The 18636-nt window shown below is 45.0% G+C and overlaps 1 protein-coding gene across 1 annotated transcript; it reads right to left on the bottom strand.

Moving 5' to 3' along the window:
- Window positions 1-576: 576 nt before the first annotated feature.
- On the bottom strand, window positions 577-15056 carry LOC136157178 (short palate, lung and nasal epithelium carcinoma-associated protein 2A-like). The gene is made up of 8 exons (XM_065919179.1): window positions 14962-15056; window positions 11667-11827; window positions 9923-10037; window positions 6931-7038; window positions 5766-5918; window positions 3309-3390; window positions 2199-2262; window positions 577-596 (listed from the first exon to the last, which is right to left on the bottom strand). Exons 1-8 carry the CDS (start codon window positions 15054-15056, stop codon window positions 577-579), a joined length of 798 nt encoding a protein of 265 aa, XP_065775251.1.
- Window positions 15057-18636: the final 3580 nt, after the last annotated feature.

Genomic DNA, 18636 nt, shown 5'->3' with positions numbered 1-18636 from the left:
CTCTCTGAGCAAGAGATCTCATACCCATGGATTTAAAACCTAGTCCTGCCAGTTGTTACCCTGTAACCTCAATATGTCACTTGTCCTTATGAGCCTCAGTTTCCTCATCTGTCCAATGGGGACAAGATTGTTGTCTCCTGCAGAAGGGTCCTATGAGGAGGTCATGAGGTCAGGTGTGCTGTTGAAGGGAGCCCTCCAACATGGCGGTGGTGTTAGCAGAAGCATAGTGAGTCTGCCTCTAGTAAACTTGGATCACCTTCTTGCCCATCGGGTCTCAGTGATCCTATTTTTAAGACACAGAAGTGGGGCTGGATAATCCCAAAGTTCCCTTCCAGCTACAGACCCATGTCTCTGCTGCCCTCATTGCCCATACCTAGCCTTCCCTGAAATCCCAGTGGAAGGAGTGCAACGGGCCACACAGCAGGTGCAGAAATGGCTTTTTAATTGCTGGGGGTGGAGGGTGAGGAGCACAGGATGTCCTGACTGTGAGAAGTGTCCTTTGACTGGTTCAGTTGTCACTCCTGGAGGATGGTGGCCGCACCAATCGTCCCAGAGGGAGACGGTACAGAGATTCAGTCACGTGCCCGGGAACCAATCTGGAAGGAGACCACGGTGTGAGGCATGGACACCCCGGGGCCCTTACCTGCTCCTGCGTTCACCAGACACGGCAGCAGGGTGCTCCCCCCAAACCCTGCGAGCCCTGAGGCTTGGAGAGAGATGGGCACCTGTGGTTTGGGGTCTTTCTCTGGCACCGGGCACTGACCCCTCCTCATCCCCTCACCCTCCCACCCCCTCACTTTAGCAACAATGGTCGATGTGAAAAGACTGATCAGGGCCCAGAGGAGCCAGGGTTCAGGGTTCAGTGTATGATGATGATCAGGTATCAGACTGAGATACAGGTCAGCGTTCTATCCATGACCAGTGTCAAGGCTCAGTCATCAAGTGGAGTGAAAGCTATGTCTGGCTGTGTTCTGAACTCAGTCAGGGAGAAGAATCAAGTGCAGTCTGGATGTGTGATTAAGGGTCACGACTCGGTCTGTGACTGAGATCAGGGCTCAGTCTGCCACTAGAGAAAGAAGAGAAACCAAGTTTTGCTTCTGCTTCTCCACAGGCCCCTGTGTGTGTGTGTGTGTGAGGTGGGGGTGGGGGTGTTTATCCTCCCGTAGCCCAGGGCCCAGAGCCCAGCCCTCACCAGCAGGCACGCATCACAGAGGTTTTCAACTGTGCTCTTTACTTTTTCTGTTGGTTTTCATAAAGTTCATCTGAAAGAACAAATCAGTAGAAGTTCTCAGATTCCAGCACTAGAAGCTGAATAGAAATTGGACACTAATGGCTGAAACTGTCCAGCAGGTCAGACATGACAGCAACGGGACATCTTCCATGTCACTCCATCTCTAAGCCTCAGTTAGATCATCTGTAAAATGGGTATGATGACACAACCCGTCCCCACCAGGTCATTGCAAGGATCCAATGAGATAGTATATCTATCTATATATATATAGAAGATATATATATATATATATAATATATATATATAGAAGATGTATATAGCATATCTTCTCTATGTAAGAAGCACTGAGCAAAGGCCCAGTGAACTGGGTCTGTGGCTATTTTCTAGAAAAACTGCCTCCAGGACCCTGACACTGTTACTCACCCCATTTCTGTTGCCTCTCAGCCCCAGCAACCCCAGTGTTGCCAGAGATCCAGGTCAAGAAGAGCCTCCAGAGGTTGGAGGTGAAGCTACGTTCTCTTGTAAAAAGTGAAAGGGAAGGGGCTGTGTTTATTAAAAATGCGTACTGGATATTAAACTCTTTCTGCTTTTTCTTTAAATCTTCACTGATCAGCTCGGCAGCGTTTGCAATCTCCTTTCACTTGGGAGGAAACTGAGGCTCAAAGAGGTAGAGCCAGTTGACCCCGACCTCACAGTTGCTAAGAGAACATCCAGGTTTTGAATCCAGATATGGCCCATCCTCTTTGTCACATCATTCTGGGCAGGAGGTTCTGCCAATGTGACAAAGGAGGGCAATAGAAGCCCTCAGAGGCCCACAGAGGCTATCAGACTGCATGGCCACACTTTTCCGACCTGTTCACAATGAAGGGTCCTCAGCTTCTCCGGTGCGGCAGGCATAGAGCAGCGTGCCCTCCCCTGCTAGGCTGCATAGGGAGACCCCTCCCCGCTTCCCCAGGCTGTGACTTACCGATGCGGTTCTTAACATAATCCACATCCAGGCCTTCAAGGAAACTGCGGACTAGTGGACACACCTGAGGGTTACAAGGAACCAGGGAAAGAGAGACACAAGAGCGAGAAATGGAGAGAGGGAAGGAAAGAAAGTGGTTGGGAGGTGAGGAGGGAGAGGAGAGATGGGAGAAGGAAGAGGACTGGTTATCACCTGCTGCGAGCTCCCTGCCTGCCACCCACAGAGATGCAGTACTGGGGGCCTCAGAACTTCTGACCCTTAGGGTTCTAGAACAGTGGAAACCTGTAAGGTCTAAATCTGAGAACCAGATGACACTAGGGTCCTAAAACTTCAGAACGTTAGAATCCTAGAACCTTGGAGAATCTAGACTTTTAACATTGCAGAACACTATACCCTTAGAAGCCTTGACCACTGGACTGTGAAACTTTATAGAGTTAAATGGGGCCCTGGGAACCATAGAGAAGTGTTTTTTTGTTTCCCACAATTTTGTGTGTCTACAATTCCCTGAGGATGTTGTTAAAATGCAGATTACTGAGCAGCAGATTTGGGATATTATCTGAGTGTCTATTATCCATTTCTAATGAGTGCCCATGGGAGGTCAGTGCTGCTGATCTGAGGAATACACTTTGAGCATGACTCAAGTTCAGTAAATCACAGAACAACATGGAGGACTTTTTAAAAATAAAGCCAGAGTCCCAGCCCGCTACCAGAGTTGACTAATATAGAATCTTTAGAATTTCAGGCACATGGTAATATGGTTTTTTCATATGATGCATATGAATCTGAACTACAGTATGTACAGTCCTTTTTTTTTATTTAAATGAATTAAAATTGTGTTGAATGAAGACAGACATTAGCTATAAGGCCTACTGGCAGTCCATGGATATTTTAAATGGTTCAAGTGTGGGACCCAGTGATTTCAGCTCAGGTTACGCCCCTGTTCACCTCCTCCCCAGGCCAGGCTGAATGAAGTGGGGCAGGTAGCAATTGATTGCCCCAAGGAAGTTGGCCCCTCAAAAAGGAAGGTGCCCAGAGAGTACAGCCGAGCCAGGGAAAGTCACACCTGACCCCACCAGGCCTGGCTCTGCACCCCAGGATTGGGGGACTCACCTCGTAGTACGTTACCAGGGACAGCACCTCGTTCACGAGGTTGATTGCAAAGTCCAAAATCTCATTGAACAGTCTAATGCGCCTGGAGAAGAGAGGAAACTGATTAAGTTTGGTAAAGTTGGCAGAGCAGCCAAGCAAGAGCAGTGGGAAGAGAGCAGAAGGTGGTGAAGCACCTTGAAACCAGGTGACTTGGGCCTCTACCCAGGGGGATCACTACTTAGAACCCCATGGTTGACTAGCAGCCCACCTCAATAGCTCATGAAAGTCTCATCACAATCCTAAGACATCATTGATCCATCCATCCATCCATCCTTCCATCCACCCATCCAGCTATTCTTCTATCCATCCATCCATTAGTCCATTCATCCGTACATCCATTCTTCTATCCATCCATCCATCCTTCTATCCATCCATCCATCCTTCTACCCATTCATCCATCCATCCATTCTTCCATCCATCCGTGCATCTAATCATCCATTCATTCATCAACACATATTTAGATGAGCACCAACTATGTGCTCAAAAGCAAGACTGACTGGTGACACATTGATGAACAAAGCCCAAGCAACTCCTAATTTGGCACCTGAATACTGGGTTAGATAAAAGTTTCGATTGGAGTTTTCTGCACGATCTTATGGAAAAACCCAAAAGACTTTTTGGCCAACTTAGTTTTAATGCATTTTCCTAAGACTGACTCCCCACCTTCAGCTCTCTGCCTAACTGTCACCTCCTCAGGGCAGTCCTTGAAACTGATTGCTAAGGGAGGACTTTCTGTCATAGCAAGCACCCTATTAGGTATGCTGTTCTGCCCAGGGATGATGGCAATCGAACATTTTCCATGTGGGTTCTTTACTGGTGGACTGAATGCTCCCCTGTCTGTCATTCCCTCCAGAGACTAAGCTCCATGAGAGCAAGCACCTTGCCAGCAGTCCCCAGTACTTTCTCCTGAGCTCAGAATGGTGCCTGCCTGTATGGAGCAGCTGCTCCACACATTTTTGGCTGAAGGAATAAATGAAGTAAACTTAAAATTGAATATTTAATGACAATTTGTGACAAGTAGTGAGAAGGGCAAGAGTAGAATCCTATGAGAGAGGAGAAGAGGAGAGGAACAATGTTTTAGACCCTAAACGATGAGACATAGATGGAAATGGGATGTAGGAAAGGTGTCCTAGATGCCTGAGCAGCCCATGCACAGGTTCTGAGTGGAAGGAGTTTGTCCGAGGCTCAGAGCAAAAGTTAGTGGGTCTAGGGCAGAGTGGGCAAGGTGTGGATGCAAATCAGGTAGAGCCTAGATGACCCTGGGAGGGCCTGAGTTTGCATCCAAAGTGGATAGAAAAGCCCCCAGAGAGTTTGGAGCAGCAGAGTGGAATGCCATTTTACAGACATGGACACTGAGACCCGGAAGGCAGGATGGTTTCCCTGGCACTATAGACTAGGCAGTGTCCAGTAGGGCTCAGGGATTTGGACTTGCATCTCAGTCTTTCCATGTGCCAGTAGGCTGCAGACTTATCCTATCTTTTGTTTTGGGGGTCTGTAGGCAAAGCTGTGATCAGATACCTGTTGGGCAGGATGAACTGACCTCTGCTCACGACTCAGCCTTGTTACCTGCGAAGGCCAACCTGCCCCAGCCTTCAGCTTCCAGACTAGTTCTCTCCCAGCCAGGACCAGGATCAGCCTTTCTCCTTCCACCCTCTTCCCTGGATTAAACATGTTCTTTCAAGCACACAGTTTAAGATGTAGATTTGGTGGGTTACTGGAGATCAGTGATTTAAATGGAGAGGACTCAGTTTTCAAGATGTCATTTTTGGGAATTTTTCAGTGGGTAGAGGATGGTTTTGGGGGCAGTCTGAAATTAGAGCCCATAGCAGGCATTTACTATTCCTCTTGCCCTCTCCTAACAAGAGGCAGGAAGGTGAACACAGTGAATCATTATTATTATTGAGGGACACTATGTAATATGAGACCAGTCAGTTCTTCAAGGAGACATAAGAATGCTAAATGTGCATGCATCTAATGACAGAGCTTCAAAAAACGTGAAGCTAAAATAGATAAAGCTGAAAGGTGAAATATAGCAATTTACAGTTACCATTTGACAGGTCAGCACTCCAGTGTCAGTAAGGGGAAGAACAAAGAGACTGAAAGTCAGCATGGATATTATTATTACTGAGAGCTTAGTATGTGCCAGGAGGTAGGGTAAACACTTGCATTTTCTCATTTGGCTAACACAGTAGCCTATGAGTTATGTATTCTTACCATCCTTTGTTTACCGATGTGAAAACTGAAGCAACTAGAGGCTAAATTGATTAGAAAATCACAAGCGAGTGGCAAAGCTAACTTGATTCCAGAGTCTAACCTCTTTTTTTAGCACTCTGCTCCCTCCCAGGTAAGGAATAGGGCTGGAATGACGAGTCCCAGCTCCTCTGTCATCCCCACTCTGCTGAGATGTGTGCACCTGACCTGCCCAGCACGCTGAGTTTGATGCTGTGTCGATCGCTCCTGCATTCTTCCACGACCACGGTGGAGACTTCAGTCTCTTCATCAGTTTCAACACTGACACTATACTGGAGGACCAAGTTGAGGGCAAAGTCGACAATCTCACCCAACACAGGCCTGCAGGGAATAGGCTCACAGTGAACAGAGGTGGAGAAGACTCTTCACGTTGCCCACTTTAGTTTCTCTCTTGTGTGGACATCATATGGGATGTCTACTGACAAGGACAGGCCTGGTGTGCTGTGGTCCATGGCGTCACAAAGAGTTGAATAGGACTTAGTTGATGAACAACAAATGGACAACGTCAATACTATCTGTTTTCTTTATGGAATTTACATTCTTACATTAGGAATTTCTTCTCATGTCACCAAGGGTTTGGCTCATGTGAAATTTATATAGAGTATCACACCAATGATTAAAATAAAAATGAGTTAACATTTCCTAAGAAAATACTATGTTAGGTATTTCCAAAAAGGTATTTTACCTGGGTTAATCCATTTAATCTCTACAGCAATACCATTTCTAAAAGTACTATCACTATCTCTGTTTTCAGAATGAGGAAACATGTGGTATAGAGAAGGTAAGTAACTATCTCAGGATCTCATAAGTAATGAATGATGAAGTCATATTGCACTTTAATTTATGAAGACTCCTACATGTCCTACATTTCCTATCTCTCTGTATCTTCAAAGTAATTAAAAGACCTAGAAATTATATTTTCCATATAATTTTCACATGCTCTTCATTACATACTATACACTGCTAAATGGCCTATACTGGTCACTGCCATTTAATGAGAATCTTGAGAGACAAAATGATGCTGGGGTAAACTTTGCCAAAGAGTTATAAGTGATCATGTCTTCTCAATTCTCAAGTTTTATAATTAGAAAAGTGTTAAGATTTTGAAAATGTATTTCATGGAGGGATTTTTTTAAAGAGGGATTTGGTTATAGGAAAAGTCTGTTAGAGCATTTTAAAGGTTAGGATTCTAGACTTGCAAAGACCTTCTTATTTTATAGATTGAGAGACTAAGGTAGCAGGGTAGAAATTGCCTGATTTCAAATTGGGGATCTATTGGTGCAGCCATACTGTTCATGCAAGTCCCAAACGTCACATTCCAAGACATACTCACAGGTTCACGTTGACTTCAGCAGTGATGGGGATTTTCACTAGAGCACCTTTGCCATCAGTAGTCTCTTCGAATGTGATATCCAGGATGTGCAGGTTACTGATTTTCACCCTGTGCAAAAACCACAATTCACCCTGTCATTCCTCTTGACAGCCATTGCTGGGCTCTCGTCTATGCCAGCATTGTGCTGAGCATTTGAGCCTCATAGACCTTGCCTTTGGTCTCATGAGAGTCCTGCTCAGGGGTTGGATTCTCTCCCCTGGATGGCATGGCAGACTGATGATCAGACAGCTGTGATTTCCCTCAAGACTCCAAGGGTGAATAGGTGTCAGAGTCAGAATCTGTTCTTTTTTATTAGATTGATATCTAGTTGCTTTACAATGTTATGCTAGGTTCAGGTGTGGGGCGTCCACGGTGGCTCAGAGCGTAAAGAATCTGCCTGCCATGCAGGCGACCTGGGTTTGATCCCTGGTTTGGGAAGATCCCTAGAGAAGGAAATGGCAACCCACTCCAGGATTCTTGCCTAGAGGTTTCATGGACAGAGGAGCCTGGCGGGCTATAGTCTGTGGGGTCACAAAGAGTCAGACACGACTGAGTGACTAACACTTTCACTTTTCGTTAGGTTTAGGCGTACAACAAAGTGATTCAGATATAGATATATAGAGATATAGATGTATTTTTATTTCAAATTCTTTTCCCTTATGAGTTATTACAAAATATTGAGTATAGTTCCCTGTGCTATATAGTAGGTCCTTATTGGTTGTCTATTGTATACATAGTAGTATGTATATATTTATGCCAAACTCCTAATTTAGCCTCCACACTGTTTCCCTTTTGGTAACTGTGAATTTTTTTTTCTTTTAATTTTTTATGCACATGAGTCTTTTTGTATAAGTTTTTAGTATCATATTTTAGATTCTATGCATTAGTGGTATCTATGATATTTGTCTTTCTCTCTTGATCTATTTCATTTAGTATGATTATCTCTACATTCATTCAGTTATCGCTGCAAACAACATTATTTCATTCTTTTTTATGCAGAGCTAGAATTAGAACCTGGAACTGCTTGATTCCCAGACTTCACGTGGGGGCCACCTACATGGTGTGAACGCTAGTTTCCTTTCTCCTGAGACCATTCATACTTTTAAATTCAGTTATATTCAGAGAAGAAAAGTCTTATTCTTGGGGAAAGGGAATTTAGGCACCAGCACACAGGTAGAGGTAGGGTGAAGAGAACCCTCATCCTGACCCTGATATCAGAGAAGAGAAAGTCTAAACCCATGAGATACCTGGACAGCCCCCACAGCCCTCTAATTTTCCCAAGCTCTGGTGGAGTTGGCCTCAGACCACTTCTCCTCTGTAAGAACACACAAGTTGATTCATCTTCCCTGGCGGCTCAATTGGTAAAGAATCTGCCTGGAATGTGGGAGACCTGGGTTCAATCCCTGGGTTGGGAAGATCCTCTGGAAGAGGGCATGGCAACCCCCTCCAGTACTCTTGCCTGGAGAATCCCCATGGACAGAGGAGGCTGGCAGGCTACAGGCCATGGGGTTGCAAAAAGTGGACAGGACGAGCGACTGAGCACAGAACAGCACTGTGCTCTAAGAGGAACCCTCTGTCCACATGAGTGACTCAACAACTATGGGCTTCCCTGGTGGCTGAGCTTGTAAAGAATCCACCTGCAATGCGGGAGATCTGGGTTCAATCTCTGTGTTAGGAAGATCCCCTGGAGGACGGAATGGCAGCACACTCCAGTATTCTGGCCTGGAGAATTCCATGACCTGCATAGTCAATGGGGTCACAAAGAGTTGGACATGACTGAGCAAATTTCACTGTGTAGATCACAACAAACTGTGGAAAATTCTTCAAGAGATGGGAATACCAGACCACCTGACCTGCCCCCTGAGAAATCTGTGTGCAGGTCAGGAAAAAACAGAACCAGACATGGAACAACAGACTGGTTCCAAATTGGAAAAGGAATACGTCAAGATGTATACTGTCACCCTGGGTTTTTAACTCATATGCAGAGTACGTCATTTGAAATGCTGGGCTGGAAGAAGTACAAGTTGGAATCAAGATTGCCGGGAGAAATATCTATAACCCCGGATATGCAGATGAGAGCACCCTTATGGCAGAAAGCGAAGAAGAACTAAAGAGCTTCTTGATGGAAGTGAAAGAAGAGAGTGAAAAAGCTGACTTAAAACTCAACATTCAAAAAACTAAGATCATGATATCTGGTCCCATCACTTCATGGTAAATAGAAGGGGAAACCATGGAAACAGTGACAGACTTCATTTTTTTGGTCTCCAAAATCTCTGTAGATGGTGACTGCAGCCATGAAATTAAAAAACACTTGGACCTTGGAAGAAAATCTTTGACCAACCTAGACAGCATATTAAAAAGCAGAGACATTATTAGTTTGCTGACAAAGGTTCATCTAGTCAAAGCTGTGGCTTTTCCAGTAGTCATGTATGGGTGTGAGAGTTGGACTATAATGAAAACTAAGCACAGAAGAGTTGATAGTTTTGTACTGTGGTGTTGGAGATGACTCTCAAGAGTCCCTTGGACTGCAAGAAGATTAAACCAGTCCATCCTAAAGGAAATCAGCCCTGAATATTCATTGGAAGGACTGATACTGAAGCTGAAACTCCAATACTTTGGCCACCTGAGGCAAAGAACTGACTCTGTGGAAAATACCCTAAGGCTGGTAGATTGAAGGCACGAGGAAAAGGGGATGACAGAGGATGAAATGGTTAGATGGCATCACTGACTCGATGGACATGAGTCTGAGCAAGTTCCTGGAATTGGTGATGGACAGGGAAGCCCTGGCATGCTGCAGTCCATGGGGTTGCAAAGAGTCAGATACGACTGAGCGACTAAACAGAACTAAGAGACTTTCACTTTCACTTTTTGTCTTTGATGTTAAACTCATGTCCACAAAGAGGTGTATTCTCTTTACTGGGAATAAAACTCTCCAAATGAAGCATCAACTCACCCCGTAAGCTTCTCCACTACTTCAAAAATTCCAGAAATGAGTTGTTCCAACAAGCTCTTAGCTTCCTCAGTCTTCTCCGGGTCCTCCTCAGCAGTCTTCAATTGCCCCAAGATAGCTGCAAAAACAATCTCCACTTAGTGTGGTACACAATTTATGAAGCCGCTCCTATGCACCAAGTACTAAATGAGAATATTTGCCTATGTTATTTCATTTAATCTTTGCAACAACTGCATAAAGTAGGTATTATTAATACTGTACTTTCAGATGAGGAAATTAAAGATCAAGAGTTTTAGAAATTGATCAAAGTCACACAGCTAGGAGACCTTGTTCTTTTTATGCTGACTTCATGCTAATACATACTCATTATTCATCAACAAAGCAATCAAGCCACTGAGCAGTCAATAGGTACTGATTGCACATCAGCTTCTAATAGTGAAGTACTAATGAGCTGCTCATACAAACAAAATAAATGTAGAATAAAATAAGAAGTGGAAAATCTAGAATCAGAGAAAATATACAGATTGTCAAATAGGAGTCTCTGAATGACAGCTTTGCATAAGGCCTAGAAAAGGATTAACTAATAGAAGAGAACAAGAACAGAGAATCCTAATGGACAGAGGAAAGAGGGATTTGATAGAGGAAGTGACCTGGCAGATATAGAATGGCACATTTGAAAAGTATTAAGAAAATATGTGTAGAAAATAATTCAAATGAGAAACAACAAGGCAACAACTCGCTCAAAGAATAAGAAAAGGCTGCAAGAAAAAGTATGTAATCAAAGTACTGCAACGTGGCTCTGCAATGGACAGTACCTAGTTATGATGATGCAACGATGGAAACTACATCTGGTCTTAGAACTTACTAGGCAACTCTGATGCAGACACCTCTGCTTCTGTGTTCAGAAGCATTGCTGTTTTACCAGCAATGAAACTGGAAAGTAGGTCCCTCCTATATCTATGAGATTGCCTAAGTCCTGGCAAGGTTTGAAGGGCAGTCCTTTACAGAAGTTAGCTTCTCCTACAAAGAATGTTTAGCAATATCCTAGTAACATTTCCAAAAAGTGAAAGGACCAAGGTCCTTCAGGAAATTAGAATGACAAGGAAATATGATTCACTAGAAGGGTAGGTAAATTTAAAGCTACCTAGGCTAGGTAAAATTCTTTTCCAGTTGGTTAATACAAATTACTAAGTAAATTGGATGACCCAACAGAAGAATATGCTACAAATATAAATTAAATATTTAAATTGCAATACATAAATGGCTAATAAATATGAAAAAAAAATGAGTGGATGCTTTCATAATTAGAGAAATGCTGTGATGAATTATAACCTTTCATCTGTGAGACTGGAAAAAATCTCAGTTGTCCAAACCAGTGCTGTCAAGAGAGTAGAAAAAAGATACTCTCACAGATGATTGGAGAAACTATTAACATATGGGGTTATATGTCAATATGTTCTGTAAATTAAAATATGCAAGCCATTTGAACTTTTGAAATGTCACTTTGAGTATTTTATCCTGTGAATATATTAGCAAAGTTTACCATGATATAAGATGTAAAGTGATATTCAGGTAAGTATTGCCTGTTTCTAGAAAAATAATAAACAAATGAACCAGAAATCAGTTCGTCACCTCTCTCAGTAAACCACCCATAAGGAGCTGCCCCTGCTGGCAGCCTTTGGGAATACAGGCGTAGTATGTAGGAAGCAAGCTGCTAGGTTCCCCTGATCATCCATTGTCGACTCACTTTCAAGTGTACTGTCAGGGTTGTCAAGTCCTTCCTCAAGACCAGATTTCAGCTTCTTCAGAACATCCTTGCCAATATTGTCAAGAAGAGACGCTGAGGTCCCGGCGAGCAGGCCGCACAAGAGAACAAGTTTCCAAAGCTGAAACATCTTGTCCTGACACCTGGACAGTCATGGGAGGATCAGGAGTGAGAATTACCATAGGGAAACAGGATCGTGGATGAGCACCTATGACTCTTACACTCAACAGCTCTTGCAGATAGATGCCGTTATCTCCTCTCTTACAGGTGGGCAACCCAGGTCAAAAAGCTAGAGAAACTTGCCCAGACATGAACAACCAGTGAATGAAGGACCTACTATTTGAAAAGTCACGCTTGACTCCAGGGCAATTCTCTTTACTAGAGGTCCTTCGCACATGCTAACTTCTCTGCATGGAACATTTCCTTCTTTTCATTTTAAGCTGAATCACTTCTTACTGACTTTCCAGCTTCAGTAGGACATCATGTCCTCCTGAACTCTCCCCAGCGACTAAATTAGGTGGACTCACTCCACCAACTTGCTGCCTTCATTCACTGTTAAGAGTCCTGGGTCCCAATTAGTGACAATTTGACTGCCTTTCCCACCAGGCTGTGAATTCCTTAGAGGGGGGATTGTGACGTATTTCACAATGAGTTGAATCCCCAACTCAAAGTGAAAAACTGCCACTAGTAAGTACAACAAAATAAAGTTTGCTAAATAAAAGTATGAACCAATAAGTGGGCAGCGCATCATGACACTGCATTCATCATCAATTTGATATTTCTCCTACTTGAATCTATTTCTTAGTTTGCTCCATTCAAAATATTAGCTAATTCAAGTGGCCCCACCCCTCTGCTTTTTGTCCTTAGAGCCTTCTGAAGAGCTTCCCTGGTTCCTCATGGGAAGACTGCAGTGCATGAGACCCAGATTTGGTCCATGGGTCAGGAAGATCCCCTGGAGAAGGAAATGGCAAACCACAGCAGTATTCTTGCCTGGAGAAATCCATGGACAGAGGAGCCTGACGGACTACAGTCCATGGGGTCGCAAAGAGTCAAACACAACTGAGGGGCTAATTTAATCCCAATGCCTCTTGTCCCCAAAGCCTTCTGTAGGCCTCCATGTGGAGTGACATTAAGGGGGAAGCCCACCATTCACAGGTTTGAAGAAAAATACTTACAAAGTCCTTGCTCCTCTGCACAGTCTCCTGGAATTCTGCTGGGTGGTGATGGTACTTATATTGATGGGGATGGGGAGGGAGGCTGCCCCCGGAAACAAACGCTGGGTCCAGAGCCATCCATGGAGTCTCCAATGAAAATAAGCCCTGTCCAGAGTGAACAGAGAGACTTCCAAAGCAAAGGTCAGCCAGGATGCTTGAATTGGGTGGCTATGGAGAAGTTTTGTTCCAAGAATAAGAGCAGGTTCTCATGGAGCCTCCCGCTACCAACATGGTGGCCATGAGGGTGGAGGGATGGGGCTGAAACTATGAATGGATGCATTGGAGAATATCCTGATAGAAGGATCCATAGTGATCATCTACCTTAACTTTATCAGGATTTGCAAACTCAGGCTCAGAGAGGGAAAGTAGCCAGCCTGTAAGACAGAGACAGAGATGGGGCTAGACTTGTGGCCCATAGTAGCATCAGGGTCAGTGACCAGTGAAGTCATTCTCCCCAGACCTTGCCTTGTGTCCGAGCACTCTCCATAACATCCTTCACAGCGGAACCAGTCTCAGGAAAAATATTTGCAATGACAGGTTGCTCAGGACCCACCCTCCCCCATCTGCCCACTCCACTGAGTCAGTAGAGTTTCTCCTGAGAGTGAATATAGTCTGCCTCCATGTATATCCCCATATATGCAGTATCCCTCTGCACACTTGCCCCCAACCCCTCTACTCTCAATGCAGCTGCCAGAAGTTAAAACTCTCACCTTAAACAGAAGTCCCCATCATGGCTCCTGTGTCATCTACTCATTGCCACCCCAAACGCACTTATACCTCTCTCTCCACGGCTCTATTGTCTTCCTTCTTCTCCAGAAAAATATAAAATTCATTGCTGCCTTGGCCCTCTGCACAGACCATTCCCTCTTTACAGAACTCACCTCTTAAAGCCAGTGTGACTTGGGTCCTGCTGTTCAAACTCACAAGTCATGACTTCACACATTTATAGTTTCACATCAACTCCTCCCTTTAGGTGACAACTCCGGGGTCAGCTAACCACACTGGAAACAGAACAGACATCAAAGCCACAGGAGCACTTAGAGTTCAACTTAATCTCCTTGCTGGGAAGGGGAAGGACAAAGCCAAAGCTAGATGTGAATTGAACCCAACTTATTTTCCTCTTCCATTTCACACGTTTTAGGTCTGTTGAAGTTTTCTGCCAGGGCAATGTATTTCTAAAAGAAAGGATTAAATAAAATTATCAAATAAGTTTGCTTAAGCTATGGATGCCTGAGCTCCTCTCTAGACACTTAGAGTCTGGGTCTGCAGGGTGGCTGACCAGAAGTGGAGGTAACTGGACTAGGGTGGCTCAAAGGTACTTTGACCTTGAGTTCTAAGAGCTCTGATCCCAATACCATCCTCTGGAACCCCACCTCTGCCTAGACATGACTGCACAAACTAGGTGCTTATCTTGCTTCACCTTTTTTTTTTTTCATCTCAGAAGCAACCGGGTTGGGGTGTTACTGTCCTTATTTCTTCACTGAGGAAAGTGAGGCACAGAAGTGAAGGATGACTTGCTCAGGGAGGAATAGATGGGAAGGGGCAGATCTAGACAGGGCACCCAGTTCTGCATCCTCTACCATCGAGATCAGCTGTTCTAACTCTCAGCCTCTGGGAGCAGCAGCAAGTCTCACTCTTTGGCCCCAGTAAGTCCAGGGCAGTACCTGGCCATTTGCTTGGCACTGCAGGACTGCTTTCACCATTGGTGCTCAAGACAACTTGCTAAATAGGTTTGGAAAGCTCCATTTTCTGGCTGAGGAAACTGAGGTTCAGGGAAGGAAGGTCTCACAAAGACAGGAACCAGCATTTGCGATCTCAGGGAAGGACCTTTCTCTTAGATCACATTGAGGCCAGTGGTGGGGCAGGAAAGTCCTTGCACTTGAATACTCTGTTTATTCCTTGTCCTCTGCTGTTTGAGTTGGTTGTAATGCCTGGTGCATTGGGCACATGTCAACCCGGAACACTCGGTCCAGGAAGCACAGATGGGCGCCCATATGGCATTAGGCTGGGAGCACCAGCCACAGCTCCAGGTCACTCAGGGTCATTCTCCTCCGATCACCTACTGTACCTCAGCAGGAAATCTGTAACAGTTTGACGTGAGCGCGACCAGGTCAAAGTAGCGGTAGGACCAGAGGTTTGGGTAGCTAGTGTTCCTCATGCTCAATATGGTCCCGTCATCAGAGCACAGGGCAGTTGCCCAAGCCTGGGTTGGGACACGGAGGACCCCATCCAGCCGAGCCTTGGACTGGTCAGCAGACTCACCTCCCAGGCTGTCTGTGCTCAGTTCTGCAAATGTCCAGGCCTTACTCTCCTGGTTGTGGGCACAGAGCTGAGGGCTGTGCCGGAATCTTGTGAAGAGAGCTTTTCTACCTCAGGAACACAGCCCAAGGGACCAGTGTGATGTAGTGAGTCCAGACCTGGTGTTGGCCCCAGGCTACAGCTGCCTCTTGTAAAATGCGAGACAACTACATGTCTAGTAGAAAAGTGGAAATTATAATACCCCAACTCTACTGGAAGTCTGAGCCCATCTAGCTCATGCTGTCTTTATAGCATACAAAATAAGAAATGTAGTTGCCACTGATTAAACATAAAGCATACAGGATGTTTCATCTCCTCACTTCATTCTCTCCATGACGCTGTGCAGTGGGGTCATGTAAAGATAGGAGACCTGAGGTGGAGGGGAGGAAGTGACCAGACACCAGGAACAGCTATAATCATCATCATCACTGTTGTAGCTGTGTATCAGGGGCCTACACACATGTGCCCACAGCATCTTCACAGCACACTCGGGAGGAGAATCCCAAGTGCGGGAGAGCTAAGTCACTTCAGTCGCGTCCAACTCTGGTGGCCCAAGGAGTATAGCCCGCCAGGCTCCTCTTTCCATGTGATTGTCCAGGCAAGAATACTAGAGAGGGTTGCCATGCTGTCCCCAAAGGGATCACCCCAACGCAGGGATCAAACTCGAATCTCCTATGTCGCCTGCACTGCCAGGCAGGTTCTTTACCACTAACGCCTCCTGGGAAGACTGGAGAGTCCCATGTTTAGTCTCATTTCACCAAGAAGTGACCTGAGACTCAGGGAGATGGGTCCCTTGTCCAGGCTGCATAGCCGGCAACAGGAAAAGAGAGGATTCAAAGCTAGTCTGCCCAAACCTGAAGCTGAGTTCTGAGCACCACCTCCTCTGTACCCTTTTTGCCATGGGGATCCAGGTACTTTTTAGCCAGGATGCGGATTTTTTAGCCATTTTACAATGGGACAGCTAAGGCCTGGGGCCAATACTGGGTCTAAATTCACTATATCACTCTCTAACACCTGGGCTGTGATCCTGAGGTCAAAAATTTTCTTCCTAAGTTTTCCCACAGCCCTAACCTCTATCCCCACACCAAGGGGAGGAGAACCCCTGATATTTGCAGAACTGGGCACAGACAGTGAGGAGGGTGGTCTTCTGATGGGTCCAAGTCTCTGCAGGATGGAGTCCTGCAGGTCCCAGCCCCAGGCTAGGGCACCTGGGCTGCCAACATCTCCCTGGGCTGTGCTCTGAAGACGGGACCACAGTCAGGGTGATGAAAGCATATTCCTCAAGCCTGCAGCCCTACCCCTACTCTGTCCTGGCCACACTCATCATTTACCTACTGATGCGGGTTGGGACTAGAGGACATGGGCCCTGGATGACCTGGAGCTCTCTACCGGTGCTCCCAGCCTGATGCCAACTGGGCACTCATCTGTACATCTTTGACTAGGTGTTCTGGGTTGACAGGGGCCCAGTGCGTCAGGCATAGCCACCAACTCAAACAGCAGAGGTCAAGGAATAAGCAGGGTATTCAAGCTTAGGACTCTCCTGCCCCACCAGTTGGCCTCGATGTAATCTGAGTGAAAGGTTCTTCCCTTTGGACTCAAATGCTGGTCCCTGTCCTTGTGAGACCTGGGCCAATCACCTGCCTTTTTTGAACCTCGGTATCCTTAACTGGAAAAGGGTATTTTCCCTGCCTCCTTAGTGGTTTGTCACAAGCACCAATGCTGAATGTGTACCCTCATTGCCAAGCCCTGAACCAGCCATTTGCTTTCCCTCCTGGGTGCTGGACTGGGGTCAACCACTGTGACTCATGGTTGCTTCAGAGGCTGTGAGCTGGAACAGCCAGTCTCAATGGAAGAGGATGCAGAATTGGGAGCACTCTCCAGCTCTACCTCTTTCTATCTTTTGACCTTGACCAAGTCATCCTCCCCTTCTCAGCATCATACCCCTCAGGACAGGAACACTCCCTGCCTGGTTCCTGCTGAGATGAATCCAGATGAAGCAGGATTAGCAGGTAGGGTTGTGAGGGTCATGTCTAGGCAGAGCTGGGGGTCCAGAGGAAGGTGGGGGTGGGGTGGGGTGGGGTCAGTCACAGCTCCTAGAACTCAAGGTTGAAAGTACCTTTGGGCCATCTAGTCCAGTTGTTCCTATTTCTGGCCAGACACTCTTGGGCCAGACTATCCAGGAACCCCTGACCCTAAATATCTAGGAAGGGGCTCAGGCATCTAAAGTTTAAGCAAACTTATCAGGTAATAAGTTGTTTAGGTTTTTTGGTAAAAGGCTGTTACCCAAGTAGATAATTCTAACAATCTAAAATATGTGAAGAGAAAAAGTAAAGTAAGTGGCGTTCAAGTCACATGTGGCCTTAGATGAGTCCTTCTCCTTCTCTGGGCCACAGTCTCCCTAGAATTTCAAGCAAAGAGGTGAAAATGATGACCTCTCAGCTCTTCTGTGCCTTTGAAGTCTGTTATATTTCCAATATTGTTGAGTTACCCTTGAGTAGATGCCAGAATGGAGGAGGAAGACATGAGTCTACAAATATCTTGTCAGGACTTCCTGTGGATTTGAATGGCAGGATCTGAGTCAAACTGGCTTCAACAAAAATAAAAAAATAGGAAGCCAGTAGAGTATTTGAGCTGGAATGTTTGTGGCAGGGAGGACTTCAGGCATTAAAATGACACACTGTCTCATCCCCTTTTATAGCTTCATTTTCTAGTGAACTTTTCCATTTAATTGTGTCTAAATTTCATCTTTGAGGACAAAGCAGACTCAGGAAACATGTGAACACCTAAAGCCCTCTTGTAAGTTGTGAGATCTAGCCCAGGACTTTTCCATTTCTTTTACATTTTCGAAGGACCAATAGTAATTTGATTAATATTTTGGTTAAATCTTCTATTCTTTTTGTCTTCTTTATTTCATTTTTTCATCCTGTAATCATTATTGTATTTTTCAGTGGAACTTAAGGCTTAGTTTATTCTTTTTCTAGTCCCTTAAGGTATAGAGTTAGGTCATTTAGGTTTTCTTACTTCTTAATGTAGGCATTTATTGCTCTTCTTCCACATAATATGGGTTCTAAACAAACGAGTACTAATGATGTAATATATAGCATGTTGACTATAGCTAAAAGTGCTGCATGATACACAGGAACATTGTTAAGAGAGCAAATCTTAAGAGTTCTCATCACAAGGAAAAAGTGTCATTCTTTTTCATTATTTTTTATTGTATCTGTATGAGAAGATGAATTCTAGCTTAACCCATTGTCATAATACACAAAAATAAAACTTGCCTTTAATTTATACAGTAATGAATATCAAATATTTCCCACTAAAAAATGGAAAAAAAGAGTATTAAAAAAAGTGTGAACCATAATCATGAGAGCTGACATTTCCTGAGCCCTCTGTCTGTATGGGACAATAATGACAAGGTAGCTTAGGAAGACCTACCA

Source organism: Muntiacus reevesi, chromosome 2, assembly GCF_963930625.1.
Source record: "Muntiacus reevesi chromosome 2, mMunRee1.1, whole genome shotgun sequence".
Lineage (NCBI taxonomy): Eukaryota > Metazoa > Chordata > Mammalia > Artiodactyla > Cervidae > Muntiacus > Muntiacus reevesi.
This window is presented reverse-complemented; position numbering and strand designations above follow the sequence as displayed.

Coding starts and splice junctions, on each gene's coding strand:
- LOC136157178 (XM_065919179.1), bottom strand. CDS start 15,056: ATGAGGAACACTAGCTACCCAAACCTCTGGTCCTACCGCTACTTTGAC. Junction 7,039..9,922: donor GTAGTGGAGAAGCTTACGGG/GTGAGTTGATGC, acceptor GTTTTTGCACAG/GGTGAAAATCAGTAACCTGC. Junction 597..2,198: donor TTATGTTAAGAACCGCATCG/GTAAGTCACAGC, acceptor GTCTCCTTCCAG/ATTGGTTCCCGGGCACGTGA.